Source organism: Cavia porcellus, unplaced genomic scaffold, assembly GCF_034190915.1.
Source record: "Cavia porcellus strain 051 isolate PalLab524CR breed Dunkin Hartley unplaced genomic scaffold, mCavPor4.1 scaffold_18, whole genome shotgun sequence".
NCBI lineage: Eukaryota > Metazoa > Chordata > Mammalia > Rodentia > Caviidae > Cavia > Cavia porcellus.
Window position 1 is genome coordinate 72,460,264 of NW_026947501.1, and position 19,479 is coordinate 72,479,742.

General features: G+C 39.4%; 1 protein-coding gene across 1 annotated transcript in view; it reads left to right on the forward strand.

Annotated features, from left to right (window-relative positions):
* Window positions 1-9,449: 9,449 nt before the first annotated feature.
* LOC134471468 (liprin-alpha-4-like) overlaps window positions 9,450-19,479 on the forward strand; it is a 65,162-nt gene continuing 55,132 nt past the window's right edge. Inside the window, exons 1-2 of the mRNA XM_063230356.1 lie at window positions 9,450-9,625; window positions 10,544-10,792. Of these exons, the coding sequence (XP_063086426.1) occupies window positions 9,578-9,625; window positions 10,544-10,792 (297 nt within the window). The 5' untranslated portion in view covers window positions 9,450-9,577. The remainder of the gene's footprint in view (window positions 9,626-10,543; window positions 10,793-19,479) is intronic.

Consider the following 19,479-nt stretch of genomic DNA (forward strand, 5'->3'; position numbering starts at 1 on the left):
GTTTTGATTTTGACTCCTTGCATAGGAACTCAAGTCTAATGTGGATGCTGGTTGAGGCCTGGATTTCTAATTCTATGAGAAAAGAAGGTAAGGCACACCATAAAGTCTGTAAGTGTCCACATGTGGAATAAATCCCATTCCTTAGATCACCTTTTGATGAGAAGTAGATAATGATGAAGCCATAGTTTCACCAGGTGTAGTAGCATGAGTCTGTCACCTGCGGCTGCGGCAGGAGGATCACCATCAGTTCAAGACCAGCCTGGGTGATATAGTGAGTTTGAGATAACCTAAATTACACAGCAAGAACCTATCTCAAGACAAACCAATGAAAGAACCCATGAAGAAGCAAACAAACAAACAAAACACACCATGGTTTGCTTCATTACGAACACAGAGATATAATGTATATAATGGTTAGTAATGCTTCTTTGCAAACGTTCAAAACAGACAGGAGCCTTCCATTTCTAAACATACCTGGGTGTCACTTTGCTTGTTGTTTGTTTGTTTGTGGGTTTTGCAGTAGTGGAGATTGAAATCAGCGCTTTTCAAATACTAAGCAAGCACTCAGCCACATAGCGATACCCAGCCCTCATCTACTTTGTTGTTTAATAAATATTAATAAATAATAAATATTACCAAGTCAACAGAAACTGCTTGCCTTCCAGACAAAGGCTCTATTTTGTGTTAATTTGCAGGGTACACTGTGTATGGCCTGGGGCAAGGTGCACCTCAACTCTGATGTTTGTACCATGTCATAAGGAAAAAAGTATCACAAGTTTCTGGAATGAAAAGACTGATGTGCTTCCTGTAAATGGTCAGATGTATCTTTATCACAGTGAAGAAATCTGGCAGACAATTGCTTAATCTTCATCCAAAGAAAAGGAGAAAAAAGTGTTTTAGGGAAATCTCAGTTCTGTTTCCTTCCTTCTTAGCTCTGATGAAGAAAGAAAAAAAACTTCAAAACAGAACTGCAAAAAATATTTCCAGTTACAAAAAGCAACTCTGAACATTTGTAAATACTGAGAGTTATGTAGACTCAAACAGTGGGGTTCCCTTTACTGATTAATAACTGAGTTTTTTTTAAATGATCTGCTTAACATATAAAATATTGACTTGAGTTCTAATCCCTCCTCTGCCACTACCTGCCTACCCACAGGACCACAGGAAAAGTATTTGCTTATTTAGTTTCCTCAAATTCTATGTGTAGTTGGTCTGGGATACCACTGAGTGTTAAGGGGTGCAATATAATTAATATGTATTAACTGACAACATACAGAAAAAGGACTTCAGCAGTACAGCAAGTGCTTCCCTATTCTGGGAAATGAGTCACCTATACCCAGGTAAGTCAGGAAGCAGTTAGGTAACCTTTAACTAGTAATCATTTTCTCTGTGTAAATATAACTATGATTACTGAAGTTCTATTAACTTGTCCTCAAGTGCCTCTCCTACTAGGGTGCTTGGTTGGATTGCTATGGATTGCCTCCTTTGGGTGTAAGATTGTAGCAAATCTTTGAAATTTCCTTGGAAGTGAAATTTTAGGGACAGTGGGTACTGAAGGTGAAATCCAGTGCCTCATACATGCTAAGCATGTGCTCTATCACTGAATTATATCCCAACTCTTGAACTGGCCTAAAAGAATTCTTTAACAGCACAGAGACAGTGAAGCAAAAAGTCAAGGCTGTGGACCAGTTTCCTGGAATGTGAAATGGGATAATAAATCCCTGCATCACAGGTTCTCCTGAAAATGAAATGTGTGTAACTAGTGTAGAAAGTACAGTGGGGCTATGGGACAATTTTCTGCACTCACCTGAATCAGGGCAATGCCAGGCTAAGGGCCACTCCCTGACCTTTGTCCTAGTATCTATCCCTAGCAGGCAGAGATAAGGAAAGCAAAGACCACTGGGCTCAGTAGAGAGATTTGATAGTGGAAAAACAAGACCTACTACTGTCAGCATCTCAAGCCTGGTCTATTGTATCAGTTAGAGTTCCCTAGAGTAGCAGAATTAATGTAACATAAACAATTTTTTTACAAGGTATGCTTATGGTAGCTGCTTGCAGAGTAGGGTGTGGAAGAATACCAAAGGTCCGTCTGCACACTGGTGACCAAAGAATCCAGTCAAAGGTGAAAGACCTGGTGCTCACTGCTGAGCTATCTGTCCAGGACGCTGCAGGGTTGATTCTGAAGGCTGAGGAGTCTGCACTAGAAACACGGAAATGGACATCCAAAAGCAAAGGTGAAGACTGGAAATCCTCCAAAGAAGCCAAAGTCAGACTCCCTTCTTTCCCTTTTCATTCCATCCATACTACAAGCCTATTGGTTGGTACCACTCACATGCAGGGTGGCTTTCCCTCTGGGGTAAGTCTGTCATTCAATCACACTCAGAACTGTGCCAAACCGAGCAGCTGAGTGTTTCTTGCTCAAATTGACACAATAGTTAATGTCACACCTATGGACATTTTCCTTCATTTGGAGCTGATGAAATGTTCACATGTATGTATTGCATCTCATATATCTGATTATAACAAAATGAATGAGGAGGGGGGACAGACAATAGATACGGATGGTGTGATTCAGCATCCTATCAGTCACACTGTCCATCAAGAACACTGAGTCAGGCAGATCCAACGGAGGCATCCTAGACTGGGCACAATGCTTTAAATTTTTAAGCCCAACCCATTTAGTGTTAATGTCATTTTCCTTTCCACCAGCGCAAGGCTACTCACACTGAGCGTATCATCCCTTAAACTCATTAATCGTTGCTTTTTCCTTTACTATCATGTGCAATGCTGTATTTGCAGTTCTTTGTTTCTTTACCATCACACGCGGGAATTTGGAAACTCATCAGGACCCCACCACCCAGGGCAAAAGAACGGAGTCTGACACTGGAATCATTAGGTGTTAGCTGTAACTTTTATGTATAAAATGAGAAAACTGAACCACAAGTTCTCTTTGGCCTCTGCCAGTTTTCAGTTTGTGGGAACCTTAGGAAAAGCACCTTAAAAGTAGTTCTTCAGGTTAAATCTGGAAAAGGAGCTCAAGAGTTTAACTGGAAAAAGGACTCAAGAGTTAGACTTATTTGGTGAGTGACAGAAAATACAAAATGTCAGTGGTGTAAAAAAGATAAGCTTTCTCTCTCTCTCTCTCTCTCTCTCTCTCTCTCTCTCTCTCTCTCTCTCCTTTCACAATATCTCTCACAGTTCTGTCTCAGCTTTCCAAAGTGCTAAGATGACAGGTGTGTTCCAGGTGTGGAAGAATGTATAATGGCTGTTTGCATACAGCTGGCCAAAGAATCCAGTCAAAGGTGAAAGACCAGGGACAGAGAAAGATCTCTAAGAAAAGACTCATTTGAACAAATAATATAGGATTGGTCTCTGTTGCATCTTGATTAAAACTTAACACTTACTTACTTTATTTATTTAGCTTGTTTATGTTGCACACCTTATGCATGTGAGAAAAACTCTCTACCTCCGATCTATAATTCAGGATCCTGGCCGTCTTACCTTTAATGACCTGCAAACTAGTATGTAGTTTTCTCCTGGGAGAAAGTGAAACATACCAGGGAATGTTTTAGTAAGATTCCTGAACAGAAAATGGATACATTAATAGTAACTACCTCAAGATTATTTGGAAATCAAATGAAATAATAAGCATACAGCTACATTTATTGGTTATTTAATATATAGAAGACAATGTTCTAAATACTTAATTGTCTCATGATAACAAAGACATCTTCATATCTTCACCTTATGAAGGTGTTATTATTCTCTTAGAATAATGACAGTATTCTAAGGGATCATCAGAGATGTTTTGTTTCTTTGAAAAATCTAGGCTTCAAACCATTGGTAATTAAGAAAACAAGCTCAATTTGGATAATTCAAGTCTGAACTAAACCAAGGGACTAGCATCAGTCATATTGTTGGAAACATTAAAACACACCTTAAAACTGCTGGTCTGTTCTATTGTTATCTTAATTGAAAGGTTAAGATGATCATTTCTCTGATGAATTTCATATGCATACAGCAGCAATTCCTATTATTTGGAGTTACCATGTTTTGTCCTATTGTTTGACTTAGTGGGATCCTATTTTCAAAAAGTACATGATGGCATCTGTTTATCTCAAAACTAGTTCACTTTTGAGGGGTTAGGAGAAGAGTAGTAATGTGTTAGATGTCTGATCTCAGAATCAGACAGATTTAAATGCCCCCCCCAGCTTCATTTTTACTTGAAACGTGAACTGTGACAAATTACCCATTTTCTCTGAAATTCTGATCCTTCACTACAAATGAGGAAATAGCAAAGCATACCTCATAATGGTGTTGTGAAAGTTAACTGAGTTAATAAATACAACAGGCTTTCTCACAGTACCTGGTACACTAAGTATTCAGTATTACCTTTTAAAGTATTATGCATATTAATAATAATAGTAATATTCTAGGAGATCACCAGAGATGTTTTGAAAAAAATCTAGGCTTAAAATCATCAGTAATTAAATAAAACAAACTCAATTTGGTTAATTCAAGTCAGATTCCCTTCACAATTTCCAACCCAAAGTATTGAAATCCTTTCCCTCAATAGTACTCTAGAGGGAGTTAAAATGTATCAGTCCATTATCTTATGTAATATAAATATTCTTACATAGCTGATATGAGTGAGTTATATGGCTTCTTGTAAAGGTGCTCTCATTCTAGACAAAGGATAGAGCAGTGAATATGTTTCTGAAGTAACAAAATTCTCAGAAAAAGTGTTAAGTACGCACAATGATTACTACCAGATCTTTTGTCAGAATAATGCTTCCTTCACTAGCTGAATAATTGACCCACACAAGAAAAATAGTACATCATTGTTATGGCTTGTAGCTAGATGTCCCTTTAAAGCCTCATGCAGCCGTAGGTGGGGGTTTTCAGAGGCAGTGGGATATAAAGTTATGTGATGCCAGGATTAAGGATGTGATGCTGGGATTGATTCACAGTGAGACGCTAGGATGACCTGGGTGAGACCCTGGATGTCAGTGCTACCTGAATAGAGTACAAACGATAGAAAGATGCTGATCACTTGCTGTTTACTGCCTGTGGATTTGCTGCTTTCTGCCTACTATAAACTGTTTGTCCTCTATGATGCCCCTCTGCCATGCCACCCTGCCTTGGAGACAGTCAACTGTGAACTGAAACCTCTACAAAGTGTGAGCTACAATAAACCTTTCCTCCTTAACTTCAGGTGTCAGGTGTTTTTGTCTCAGCAATGAGAAAAGTGGCTAAGACAATCATACTGACCTAGTTCTCAGGGTAAGCAATGAGTAAGAGATGATTGTGGAATATTTATCAAAAGTAAATATCTAACTGGGGTTAGCCTTTGGATGGGCTGAATGAAAATGAAACTATTAAGCATGAAAAACTACAGGTTTATACACATTTAATCTTGCTAGTCTCCTCCTGAACATTCCTAAGAAACGACAGTCCTTCTTCAACATATAGCATAATCCTTGCATGCGATTTCCCTCTGAAGGGAAAGGTGTATCATGCATGGATGAAAGTCATCAGTTACTAAAACACTAACTACATACTGGCTACCTCATTACCTCACAACTTTGTGAAGTAGAAGTAGGTCCTGTTGACCTAATTTTACAGATGAGGAAGCAAATTTCAGAGAGGCAGAAGTAAGATTTGAAGCCAGTGCTTTGCTTGCACAACTAGCATACATTTAGTTTCTGTTAAAAACAAGTCTGACCATTTAACCTTGCCTGGCATCTCATCGGGGAAAGGGGTATTAAGTGGAAAACAATGACAAAGGAGGAAGAGGCAGACTGCATATTGTTTCAGGTTCCTACACGCTCATCCGCAGCAAAATTAACAATAGCAAATATGAAATGATTTGTAAGGAGTAATAAGCTATGGAACTAATAACCAAGCTGCAGTAAAACTTAAACCAGAATTTCAAATGTTGAACGAACCCAATCCTTTATGGTAGCCCTCCAAGTACAATTCGTGGAGAACTTGCATCGAATTACATCAGGTACTGGATAGGTGTAAGAATTAACGCTTAGAAATCGGAGTCAAGATCTTTGAGCAAGGTCCAGGATTTTATACATGATTTCCATGCAACAAAAGTTTGATAAGTACTATTGGAGCTCCTAACCTCAGTTCCATAACTTTTTCAAACTTCATGAAGTGGCTGCAGAGTTCATCGGAGTCACAATTATCAGGTAAAAACACAATAGGATGCTGCAAATACATTTGTCTCTTGGTACCCTTGGGAGATTGGTTACAGGACACCTGCTCTCCAAATTCCCTTATATAAAATAGTGTCATGTTTACATAGAGCCTATGCAATACTCCTGTATATTTTAAATCATCTCTAATTGCTTTTAATAGCTCACATAATGTATACACCATCTAAGCAGTCATTGCATTGCAACATTTAATTAAGAAGTGATGACAAGGAGAAAATATACTGCAGAGTATAGACATAAATTTTTTCCCAAAATACTTTCTTTTTTCTTTTTTATATTTATTTACTTAATTGCAGTACTAGGGATGAAACATAGGTTCTTTTCACTGAGCCACATGGCAATATTCTTTTTTTCCTTGAGCCACGCCTGATTGAGCCCAAAAGTTGTCCAGGCTGGGCTCAAACTGATGATCCTGGTTCAACCTGGGGGCACCACAGACTTTCAATTCATGGTTGTTTGAATCTATGGATGCAGAACTTGTAGATATGGTGAGTCCCATGTGTAACATAGCTGAATTTAGTCTAGCAACATATAGACTATGGGAATACCCAGACCTGATCTCAGATCTCATCCGCTGCTTAGTAGCAATGTGCTTATGTGTATGTTTCTAATATCTCTGATCCTTAGTTTCTATGTATGGAAATAAAAATATGAGGACTGAGACAATATATGTAAGTATAATGCCTGGCACATAGTACCCATTCAGTAAATGATAGGAATCTTTATTATTAAACATCTAATGCTGTAAAGAGGTAGGATGCAAACTTTTTTTTAAAAATACAGTGTCTTGTTATGTAGCCCAGGCTGGCCTTGAACTCAGGGTGATCCTCCTGCTGCAACCTCCCAAGCCTGGGTTGGGTGCAGTATCTTAATAGACTCAAGTATTGAAATAGTAGGGGGCAGAGTTTTCAAATGATTTGCAACACTGGGGACTCAGCACCCAGCACTGGAGTCAAATTGTCTGGATCCAAATTCCAGCTGGTCTACTTTCTGACTCCTTGCAGAATAAACCAGACCCTTTTCACCCCCTGGGAATGAGACCTGTGCTAGTATCACTACTCCGCATATCTATTCACTATGCTGCTAAAGGAGGAGGGTAAAGGTAAAGGTGTATAGGTAAAGACTTTACAACAGTGACTAACATATGACGTTTTGACAGTGACTAACATATGACGTTTTGTAAGTGCTCACAAAAAAAGAAAGAGAACCTGACAAGCATGAGGTCCTGAGTTTGATTCCCAGTATCCCCCCCCTCCACCAAACAAAGAAAAACGGAAAATAAAAGAAAGAGGAATCTGCTTATTTGTGTTCTTATTCAACAAATGTTACATGACTACCACGTGTCAGAAACAAGTTTATGTCCAAAATTGAACTCAGTGTTTCCTTTGTCCTCTACATTTCCAAGTCTATTGGTTTTTGTTTATTTGTTTTGTTTTGTTTACTTTTTTTCTCAGCTGAATTCTATGCTGTTCAGGCTGCTCTTGAACTCCTGGACTCAAGTGATCTTCCCGATTCAGCCTCCAGAGTAGCCAGGACACTGGACCTCTCGCTGTCTTTTATTGATGTTCATGGTGCTACTCGGGCTGGGATAATGGTAGAAAATATATTTGAGTGCGAGGCAGTATTCTGACTTTCCTTTTGGCTTTTTGTTGTTGGTGGTGTTCCACATGCCTGAAACTCATTATGTAGCCCAGGCTAATCTTGAACTCAGGGCAATCCTCCTGCCTCAACCTCATACAGATATGAGCCACCATGCCTGGCATGAGGCAGTATTCTAAAGATGTTTTAACATGAAATTATTTCTATTCAGAGTGACTGCATTAAGAATAGGCACTATTAAAATATCAATTTCCAGATGAAAAAAGTTGTAATAACTATATACCAGAGTCTAGGGTTATAATGTTCATAAATAGTAAAGCCAAAATTCAAACCGAAGCAATTTAGGTTTGTTATGTAGTTTGTTGTTGTTATTGGTTTTTTGAGACAGGGTCTCATTGTATAGTTCAGACTGGCTGTGAACTCACTGTATAGCATAGGCTGGAACTCACAGCAATCCTCCTGCCTCAGCCTTCCAAGTACTTTGTTTACAGGTGTGCACCACTATGCGAGGCCATTTTGTATTTTAAAGTCTGACATAATACTACCTCTGAAGGTTTTGGGATTGTCAGCAAAGATTTTTCTTTTTATCATTCCAGTATTGCACACAACCCTTAGTCCTCTTAAATACCTCTGAATCTATCCCCTTTATATTCACAAAATAGAGACCAACTTTATTTTCTACTTCTGCTGGCCCAGCTTTTAGGTTCTCACCCCATCCTTCTTGCCAAAGTAAGGAGTCAGAAATGTTTCTAAAACAGACCTGAAAAATGACTCTCTTCATTGAAAACATTTAATAATATCTCCATTTCTACCAAAAAGACCCCAATATTGCATGTCATTCAGTTAGGCACCCCATATACTGTCTTGTGTATAGTTAAGTACATTGCACTTTATACTCATTGTTAGGAGCGTATTTGCTCAACTTTATATACTTGCATTGCCCCGGCTCCCACAGCCCACAGCTACAAATGAGATCTCTATATATCTAATATAGGACTCCTAACCATCCATGACACCACCTTCAAGCTTACAGCCTCCAGCTGTTGCAAAATCCTCCCCACACGGGCGACAAAGTCATCCAGGTCCTTGGGGGTGACTCTCTGGAGCTTTGTTGTGAATGCACCCCAAGTCCAGTCCAGTCCCCAGATGGAACGTGGACTCCGTCTCTCCCCTTGTCCCCCTGGGCCCTAGATTCTCAGCAGTCCCCAGTGGCCTAAGTGCTAAAGTAGGAAAGAACAGCTTCCCCATGGTGAGGAACTGTTAAAGAATTCACAGTGGAGATGTCATTCAGCCCATGCGCTTAATGAAGTTGCTGTTGATAGCAGAACCTTGGGCATTAGCTATGATTGGGCATCAACTCAGTAGGTGAATTTGAGGTGCAGTCAGATCACCATAACCAGAATCCCTCCTCACTCTAACTGTAGCTTCATTTTTGACCCATGTCATTTTTTCTCTAGCGTGTTCTGCCACACAAGAGTTTCCTCAGCTACTTCGGTAAAACTATGAGGAGCTACCATGCAGCCACATTAGGTGCCTCTGGTCACCTCCAGACTGAGGCAGGAAGGTTGGAGCTGGCCAGGGGCCACCCGCCAAATGTCACGCGGGGGTGCGCGTGGGCGGGGGCAAAGCTTCAGCGCTTGGCTGGCGGTTGGTCCTGCGCTGGCGGTTGGTCCTGCTCGCGGCTAGCAGGACCCCCTAGGTCTCGAGGGACGGATTCTAAACCACTGCACATTGCCCAGGAGACCCCAGTGATGGCACTGTGGACTCGCCTGTATGGCCGCGTCCTGGAAAGCTCTAGGGTAAGTGGGGCCAGAACTTGTACAGCACCCGGTGAGGTGCTAGAAATCATCGTGGTCAGGTGTGCGGTCGCGGGGATCTCTTGCTGGAGGGTCGCACCTGCCTGGGGTACTACCTGGAAGTCTTCAGCGATCCCTGTCGCCCTCATTAGGCCCGTCTGTCTATGTGACACAATAGCCTCTCATGATCGTACCTCTCACCTTTCCTTCCTAACCATTCTCCACTGTACTGACCTGCTGTATTTCCATTGTGAAGCCTTCTTCTTTTTTTTTTTTTTTTTTTTTGAGCTGTAAACTTAAGTTAGGTTGACTGAACAGCCACTGCAGTCCTTGAAAAACATCTCTCTTGAGCCATAGCAAATCCAATTCCTTTCTGTGTTCACTAAATTAAGCCCAAGAATTCAGGCAGGCCTTCCCAGGAGCTGACTGCACACAGTCAATAAGATGTAAGATGTAAGATGCCTGTTGGATTTTGTACTTGTCAGTTTTCCTGGCTGTATACTGCTTCTGTGCTTTTCCTGAAAAAGGATTGAGTGGAATGGGCCCCTACCAGGAAATAGAAAAAATTAGGTAACAGAAGCGCACTTGTTTTCAAAACTAAAAAGTTTGCTTTTGCAAACAAAACCTCACATGGTTTGCTCTATTCTTTATAGGAGAAATAAGTAGCTCTCTTTGGGCCTTACATCTTCCCAGCGTTGTTGTCTTCTTTAGTGTCTTCATGTGGTGGCTTTCTGCATTTAATGGGTGCCTGGGTGTATCTTCACAGAGTATTTGCATCCAAAGAATAACAGATCTGTGAATAAAGAGATTGTCAGCTTTCCTTTATTAGCTACAGATACTCATAAAGTTGTAGATTTGTGGGAACCTGTATTTTCCGTATAATGACTAGTCCTGTGTTTTTGTTCCAAAATGATGTGTGAGGTGATGCCCACCATCAGTGAAGAAGGCCCTTCAGGAGGAAGTGAAAACCATGGATCTGGCTGCCCTTCACAACCAGATGCAGATTCCCATTTTGAACAGCACATGATGTCCATGCTAGAAGAAACATACATTGCTCAGAGCACACTGATAGAGACTCAAGAAACATTGGCGCTGACCCAGGGGAAATTACTCGAGGTTGGTCATGAGAGAGATTCGTTGCAGAGACAACTCAATACTGCGCTTCCACAGGTATGTGTGGTTTTCACCTGAAACTACAGGTTTTTTCTGTTACGTGTCTTTCTGTGGTACCATCTTTTGTTTTTGTACCTGTATATTTTGTGTAACCAACCACTTGTCAAATGATAGTTCCTAGTGTTTGTAAGCACATGCAGAGTTCCTGGGGATTCAGCTACTTAGGGCAAACAAACTAGTGTTCTGTAAAGTCATGTGAAAATATCTTACTACTTTCACTCTTCGCTGAGGAACTGCTAAAGATTTGGGAATGCACTTTGAAGGTTTTTTAAAAAGACTTGAAACAACAACCAAGTGGCATGGTCCTTGGTTTCTTTGATTCTGTTTTGTGAGATCTCTTGCTTAATGTAGGCTTCCCATGGCTTGTATCTCAGGAATTGTATGTGTGTTTAGGATTGTATCTCAAGGATTTGCAGTTTTCTAATGAAATTTGGTAGATAATAATTTTTTTTTGTTTTTGGTATCAGGAATCGAACTGAGGACCTTGCTCTTGCCAAGCAGATGCTTGTTGCTGCTGAGATATTATCTCTAGCCCTTGAAATTTGGTAGACAAGGATTGATTTCACAGAGAAAAATTTTTACAGACTATCTTTACAGAATACCGGTGTTTGTAAATCACATTTGTAATAAGGGATAGAAAACTGGAAATTTATTCTTTAGGAACTTTCTCCTTTTAGACTAGACTTCTAAGTTTAAAACAACTGGGCTGGGGATTTAGTTCAGCAGCATAAGCTTCTGCCTGGCAAGCATAAAGTCATGAGTTTGATCCCCAGTACCAAAAACAAATATATAAAAGTAAAAACCACCTCAAAGTTGGAAACAACTGTAGTTCTTTCTTTAATTATATTACATTCAGCCCAGTATCTCAAAACTGCCTCTTGTGGAATTAAATGGAGACTGAATGGCATGCGAAGGGAGAACATAGTAAAACTAGAAAAATGTAAGGTAAATGGTACACAGCATAGTGGGAGATAAGTAGCTTATTATTTAGGTGTTTATAAGCCATCGAGTACCATTTTACTTGTTCATAATAGTTGCCTTTCTGGTCCATTCAGGTAGACCTGAATAAGCATACATCTATGCTGTCATGATGAGTCTGCAGTGATAAATCGGCAAATGAACACTAGCCCTAATGTATTTGTTGGCTATAGTCAATTCTCCTGAAAGATTAATAAGCCAAGCATTTGAATTTCCTTTTTAGAAACAATAATTTGATGTTAGTGCTATATGTTTCTTTTGTTGGTTAGAGAATCAGTAAATTGTTTGCTTTTGTGGAGCATAGGGTTGAAGGAGGGCTTCATTTGTGTTTGCCTAAGTGCTCTGTCACTGAGCTCCATCCCTCCTAGTCACATTAAGATTTTTCTCATTGGAATCTTATAAATGTCAGAGTTTATTTAGGTCAGATTTTACTATAGAAGATTATAAGAACTGGCCAACTTGTATTTGTGTAGGGAGGTAATGGGGAGCAGTTTATGTGAAGGATTTTATAGTATATACAGGTATTTGTAAATTTGTGATGGTTTAGTTTTGTTTTTGTAATATATTGACTATAATTTGAGGTAGATCTACAGTTTATCTAATACATAGTTAATCTATTCAGTTTTTGGAAAAAACAGGCAGGCAGGACCTGAGAGGGAAGTGACAGGAGTTTTGTAGAGTTGGTTTCAGGCAGTGGGTGTTGTCACACCTGCTGATGAGGTGGTTGCCTGGTGATTTGTTTCTGGGGGGTTCTCAGTGTAGCAGCCTGGAAATGCTTAGTTTAGTGCATAATGTGATGATGCCACCAGGTCCCGTCACCATCTGAGCACCTGATGCAGCATTTCAGAAACACAGAAACCATGAAACAAACTTGTTTTGGTCCTTTTCCTTTCCTGGAATCAGGCTCATCTTTGGTAGTTGTTTGACTAGAGAGGCCTGTCAAGTAAGTGCCCGGTGTACTTTTGGCACATTAGGTAGGCAGGTCAGAATGTGCCCTACTTCTAAAAATTGAAGTAAAAGGCTGGGCATGGTAGTGCATTCCTGGAATCTTCAACCCTTAGGGAGGCCAAGGCAGGAGGATCAGAAATTTGAGCCCAGCCTGAGAAACTTAGCAGTTGTCTTAAATAAAAAATAAAAAGAGAGCAGAGAATGCTCCTCAGAATGAAGGCCCCCAACTATAGCAAATATCAGAAATCTTCTCAGCGAATTTTCCATAGAGCCAACACACTTGAGAAACAGTTCCTACATCAAAATGAAACACTGGAAGCCCCTGCCTAGTTTCCAGTACAGGTGTTTCTCATTTAATTACCTACTTAACAACTGTTTGGACTTCCCTGCTGCTCAGACTTATGCCTCCTCTTTTTTTATTTTTTGTAAAGTTCTGCACATCTGGTTCAGAGACTCTCAATGGTTTTTTTTTTTTTTTTTTTTTTTTTTTTTTTTTTTTAGTTTGTAATGTTTATACAGTACTATACTTTTTCTGATGGTACTCTATGGTACTGTAGTTTCATGTTCTGTTGTACATTATATACTGCATAGAAGTTGTGCAAATAAAGGCAAAGTCATCAAGTTGGAGTTTCCTTTGACCATTTCTTTGTGCTGAGTGTTGTAATGTATGTACTATATACAGCTCCTCATTTAGCAACTAATTCTTTTAACGCTGTACTGACAGGAATAGGACTTGGTGGTTAAATGAGGAATCCTTGTACCTTTCCTCCAATTCTAACAATGGTCTTGATCTCTCACCATTGATTATTTTTGCTTCTTCTTGACTAAATGAAGTAAAATAGTACCTATATTGTGTTTCTTGGTTGTTTCATTGTTCATGAGATTTACCTGTGTCCTATATTTTTTGCCTATTCTCATCTGTTGTCTGGTAATCCAGCATACCAATATATCAAAATTTGTTCTTTTCTATTCATGAACATTCAGGTTGATTCCAGTTTTTATCAATTCTATCCTGAGTATTCTTGTGTATTATTTCTTTTGTGTATGAGAGTGAAGCTATGGCTGAGCATGGCGGCATATGCCTATAAACTCAGCAGGGCAGAATGTTGAGGCAAGAAGACTGTGAGTTTGCGCCCCTCTTGGGCTTTATACTGAGAACCTGTCTTTTTTGGGGGGGAGGTAATGGGACTTGAACTCAGGACGTTGTGTTGCCAAACAGGAGTTGTGCCACTAAGCTATATCCCTGGCCCTCGGATCCTTTAAAAAAAAAAAAAAAAAAAAAGCAGAGAACTGTGGAGTGATAGATATCCCATGCATTTGTTCAGCCTTAAGAGATATTGCTAAAAGTGGCATTGTACTGACACCAACAGCATGTGAGAAGTCAGTGCGCATATCATCTTTACCCCTGACACTGTTCATTCTTCTTTTTTTTTTTTAAACTGGTACCAGGGCTCGAACTCATGACCACCTGCTTCAAGGCAGGCACTTATGCTGCTGAGCTAAATCCCCAGCCCCCATTGTTTATTCTTTTATGTTAGCTTTTCTGGTGCCTATTTAATGGGAGAGGTGACTTAGTGAGAGAGGTACCAGAGATCGAACTCACGACTACCTGCTTGCAAGGCAGGTGCTTTTGCCACTGAGCTAAATGCCCAGCCCTTTATCATGTATTTCATGTATTTCTTTAGCATTTCTACTTCTTCATCTGAGAAGGGTCTGTTCATTTTTGATGCCCATTTTTTGAATTTGGGGGTGGTTCTGTATTTTTGAGCTCCTTATATATTTTAGGCATTAATCCTTTGTCTGAGGAACAGCTGGCAAAAATGTTTTACCATCGCGTGGGTTGTCTCTTCACTCTCTTGGTAGTTTCTCTTGCTTTTCAAAAGATTTTGAATAAGATGCAGTCCAAGTTGTTGATTATTTCTGATAGAAGCTTTGCAATTGGGGTTTTTTTCCATGAGATCTTTGCCTATACTAAAGTCTTCAGTTCTGCCTGTCTTCCAGCAGATTGGAGTTGTTTCTATTTTCATATTGAAGTCTTTGAGCTATTTGGATTTTAGCTTAATGCCTGGGAAGGGATATGGGTCTAGTTGTAATCTTTGGCATGTGGAAAGCCAGTTTTTTCCAGCACCATTTCTTAAAGAAGCTATCTTTCTTCCAGTGAGTATGTTTGGCTCCTTTGTCAAAGATAAGATGATTGAGTATGCTGGAGTTGTTTCTACATCTTAAAATCTGTTCCATTGATCCTTGAGTCTGGTTGTTTTGTTTTGTTTTGTTTTGCCAGTTTTTATCACAATAACTTTGTAGTATAATTTGCAGTCAAGGATTGATTGGATTCCTTTCTGGTTTTGGTATCAGGATAATACATGCTTCCAGGAATGAATTTGGGAGTATGGCTTCTCTTTCAATTTCTTAAAAGAGACTGAAGTAGTAGTATTAGGTTTTCTCTAAATTTCTTGTGGTGTTCAGCAGTGAATCTGTCAGGGCCTAGGGTTTTCTTTATTGATGGGTTTTTAATTACATCTTCACTTTCACTGACAGATACTGATTTATTTAGAATTTTTATACCTTCTTGATTCAGCTGTGGTAATTCATATGTAACTAGGAATCTGTCTATTTCTTCTTTGTTTTCTATCTTACAATACACATTCTGAAAGTAGGTTTGGTTTTGAGGATCTTCTGAATATCTGTAGGGCTTCTTGTGATTTCCACCTTTTGATTCCCAATTGTATGTGTTTGGGTCTTTTTTGTTTTTAATAAGGTTGGCTGAGAGTTTGTCAAGTTCATTTAATGTAACACAGAACTCTTTGTTTCATTGATTCTTTGTATTATTTTGTTAGTCTCCATTGCTTTAACTTTTGCTCTGTTCTCTATAACATCCTCCTTTTTACAAGCTTTAGGCATGACCTGCCCTTGATCTAAAAGCTTGAGGTTCAACAGTAGGTTATTTGAGCTTGCTCTGTTTTTCAGCTATGGGTATTCAGTGCTGTAAATTTCCCTCCTAGGACTGCTTTCATTGTGTTCCTTATGTTCTGTTACAATGTATTGGCATTATCATTTAATTATAGATACTATTTAATTTCATCTATAACCCATTGGTTATCCAGGAAAGTATTATTGAATATCTATATGTTTATGAATCTTGTAGTTGGCCATTGATTTCCAGTTTCACTGCACTGTGGGCTGATAATATGTCTGGAATAATTTCAACTTCTTTCCATTTCTTTAAGCATGTTCTGTGAGCTACCATGTGTCCTATTGTGGAGAAGGTTGCATATGCAGCAAAAAGAATGTGTCCTCTGATGTTCTGGTGTGGAATACACTGTAGAAATCTGCTAAATCCGTTTGTTTAACAATTTGGTTCAGTTCTGACATTACATTGTTGATTTTCTTGTTTAGTTGATCCACCCATTTGTGACAGTGGGATAGTGAATTCCCTGTTATAAATGTATTAGCGCATATTTTGCTTATCATGTCTATTAATATTTGTTTGTATAGTTGGGTTTTCCATGGTTGGCATTTGGTGCATATATATTTATGACTGTTATCATTTCCTCTTGGATTGTTCCCTTTACAAGGATACAGTGACCTTTGTCTCTTAATCAGTCTTGGCTTGAAATCCCTTTGTCTGCAGATAGAATAACTACCCCTGCTTTTTTCCAGGTTCCTGTTACATGAGTATTGTTTTCCATCCTTTGACCTTTCAGTCTGTGAATTTCTTTTTGAATAAAATGTGTTTCTTGTATGCAGCATATTGTTCGATCCTGCTTTTTGATCCCTTCTGCCAGTCTGTTTCTTTTGTTGGGGAACTGAGGCCATTAACATTGATTATAACTGATATGTATTGACTTATCTTTTCATGGTTATTCTCTTATCATTGGTTCTCTTTTTCCCTCCTCTGTGAATTGCTTGCCTTGCCTGGTTGATTGATTCTGTTGTTCTTCATGGAGTTGTAGTCCTTAATATCTCTTTCAGGAATGTCCATCAGAACATTTTGGTGTGCTGGTTTGGTGTTCGTGGGTTTCCTCAGGTGTTCTGTATCATGGAAAGTTTTATTCATTAATTTTGAAAGTTAGTTTTCCAGTGTAAATCAATCTAGTTTGGAGGTTGTTTTCTAGGGCTTGAAAGGCTTCACTCCAAGCTCTCCTTAACTTGAGCATTTATGTTGAGAAGTCTGCTGATTCTGATGGGCTTTTCTTTATAAGTGATTTGTTTCTTTTCTCTAACAACTTTTAATAATCTGTTCTTGTGGTGAATTTGTGGAATTTTGAGTATTATATGCCTTGGTATAGATTGTTTTTGTAGTGGTGAATTGGAGTTTTTATAATGGCTAATTTCTTCACTTATCTCTGTGTTGAATTTTTTACCCTGCTTGGGAATTTTTCTCCCATTACTTTTGTGAACAAGTTTAAGCAATTTGTGGTATCTCCTGCTTTTTCATTGACTCCAGTCAATCTTACATTATTCCTCTTTGCATCATTTAGTGGCCACTGGATTGAGGTTTTTTTTTTTTTTTTTTTTTTTTTTGGTCCTTTGCTTCTTTTAAGAAATCTTTCTTTCCATGATTGCTAACTGTAATTCATCTTCTATAATCTCCTGGATATCTGTTTGAATCTATTTCTTCTTGGTTCCTCTCCCCCCAAACCCATTTTATTTTGAGAAAAAAAAAACTAAAACAAAAATTTCAAAACAGCAATCAGGGCAACAATGGCACATACATTATTCATTATCATCTCCAAATCATTCACTCAGAGCACAATATTTCTTTCCTGTGCTAGGCATTCATGGTCTCCATTATTTCCCTAAGCTCTTTATTTATCTTTTTATCCATATAGTTCTAGAGTCACTCACCATCTCTGTAGTTATCTAAGAAATTATTTCTGTTTTTATTTTTATAGAGCTTTGTTCATCTGCTTATTACAGGATCTCGCCATGCAGTTCAGGCTGGCTTTGAACTCGTGTAGTACATGTTGGCAGTTCTCCAGGCTCAGATTCCCAAATGCTGGGATTACACGCTGCACCACCATGCCTGGCTGTTCAGTTTTATAATAGATATTGCTGTAACATCCTTGTCATCATGGGAATATTAGAGAGTAGGTGGTTATCAGGGCCCTTTGTTCTATAGTGTCATGCTTTAAATCGCATGTGTTCAAACAGAATGTGCTCTTTGAGTAGTAATTTATAGTGTTTTCTAGTAAATCTTGGATAACTTAGATTTAAATTTGTGATAAAAGATTATTTGATTTCCAGTTATATTTCCTCTAAATCCTGTCTCCCTTATTTCTGTCTTGTCCTTTGTATTGTAATATATTTGCCTGAGTAGATCCTTGAATTTTTAGCTTTAAATCGTGTCATAAATCTGGTGTCTATTTCTTTGCATGCGTCTTGTTAGCCTAGCAACTTAAGGAAACATCATAGAAAGGTAAATTTTCCAGTAAGTGAGCATACCTTTGTATCTTCCTAATGCATGGAAGAGTATAGTATGTCACATATAAGTGTAATGTTGTCAATATATTGTAATGAATAACTGATGTTTCATTGGAAATGTTTAAACTGACCTGCCACATCACAAGTTACTGTTCTCTTGGCAATCAGCCATCCATGTAACATGGGGACAGATGTCAGTGCTTGCTATACTCAGAGCTTTTGCCCCTAACCATTGCATGCGTGTGTATAATAGATGGAAAATTTAGGATTTGAAAGGAGGGAATGATTGAAGCAGAGCCATAGGCTTTAGATGGAGGAAAAACAGTTTTCTCTGATATGGAAGGCTAGAACTTAGTAAGCACTGCTCTCTGCCAGGTGCCAAACTCAGTACTTGGCCATTTTTTTGCTATATTTAGTCCACGAGCACATCCCCGTGAGAAACCAGTTGCTGTGCTTGCCCCCAATTACAGATGTGGAAACTGAAATTTAGATCACATGATGTGCAGAGCAGGTATAAGTTAAGTCTGTTTTGATTCCAAAACCAGGACCATTTCTCCCTTGGGCCTGGATTTTTCAAGATGTTCTGATCTGCTGACAGTCTCCCTCTCAGAGGAAACCTTGGAAGTAAAAGCGGTGCCCTGGAAGCAGTGGGGATTGCGGAGTTTTCTTTCTGTCAGTCTAGAAGCTCCCCCTAATGCCTGCTGCCTCTGGCCCTGTGCTATGCCCGCTTCATGCTTCCTGCCTTCCTGGTGGTGCACTTGTGGGGCAGTGCTGCTGCAGGTGCCAAGTGGTGATTGTCCTCAGCAGCTGTGTGTGAGCTTCTCTATGTGGCTGAGCAGAAGTGTAATTTAGTAAGGACACAGGTACAGATCCTCACTCTGTTGCTGATTAGTTCCTGGCCTGGGAGCTGTTCCTTGGCCCAGTGGAACCATGGCTTGCTCTCTTGTAAGTGAGGTAGTGATCCACACAGTAGTGCTGTTTGGAATGGCCCTGATCTGTGCCCGCCCAAAGTGAGATGCCGCGCTTTCACCAGCAGCCGGCCTCAGAGCTTACCTCTGTTCAGTGGACTTCAGTGTGGTTTGGATATTTTGGTTTTGGCAGTAAGAATTTCTCAGCAAAGGAAGCAGTCTGTTGACTTACACTCAGACACTCTAGCCTCGTCTTGTTCACTAGTCATCTCTCCTCAGCATGCAGCCTGGTGACTTAGAGGAGACTTGCTCTGGGCTGGCTATGAAAATTAGCCTAGCAATGAGTCTAAGGACAGCAAATATGGACCAGACAAAGACTGGTATGGGATGGTTACTTTTACACTTTAGTTTTACCTGGCAGAGCGA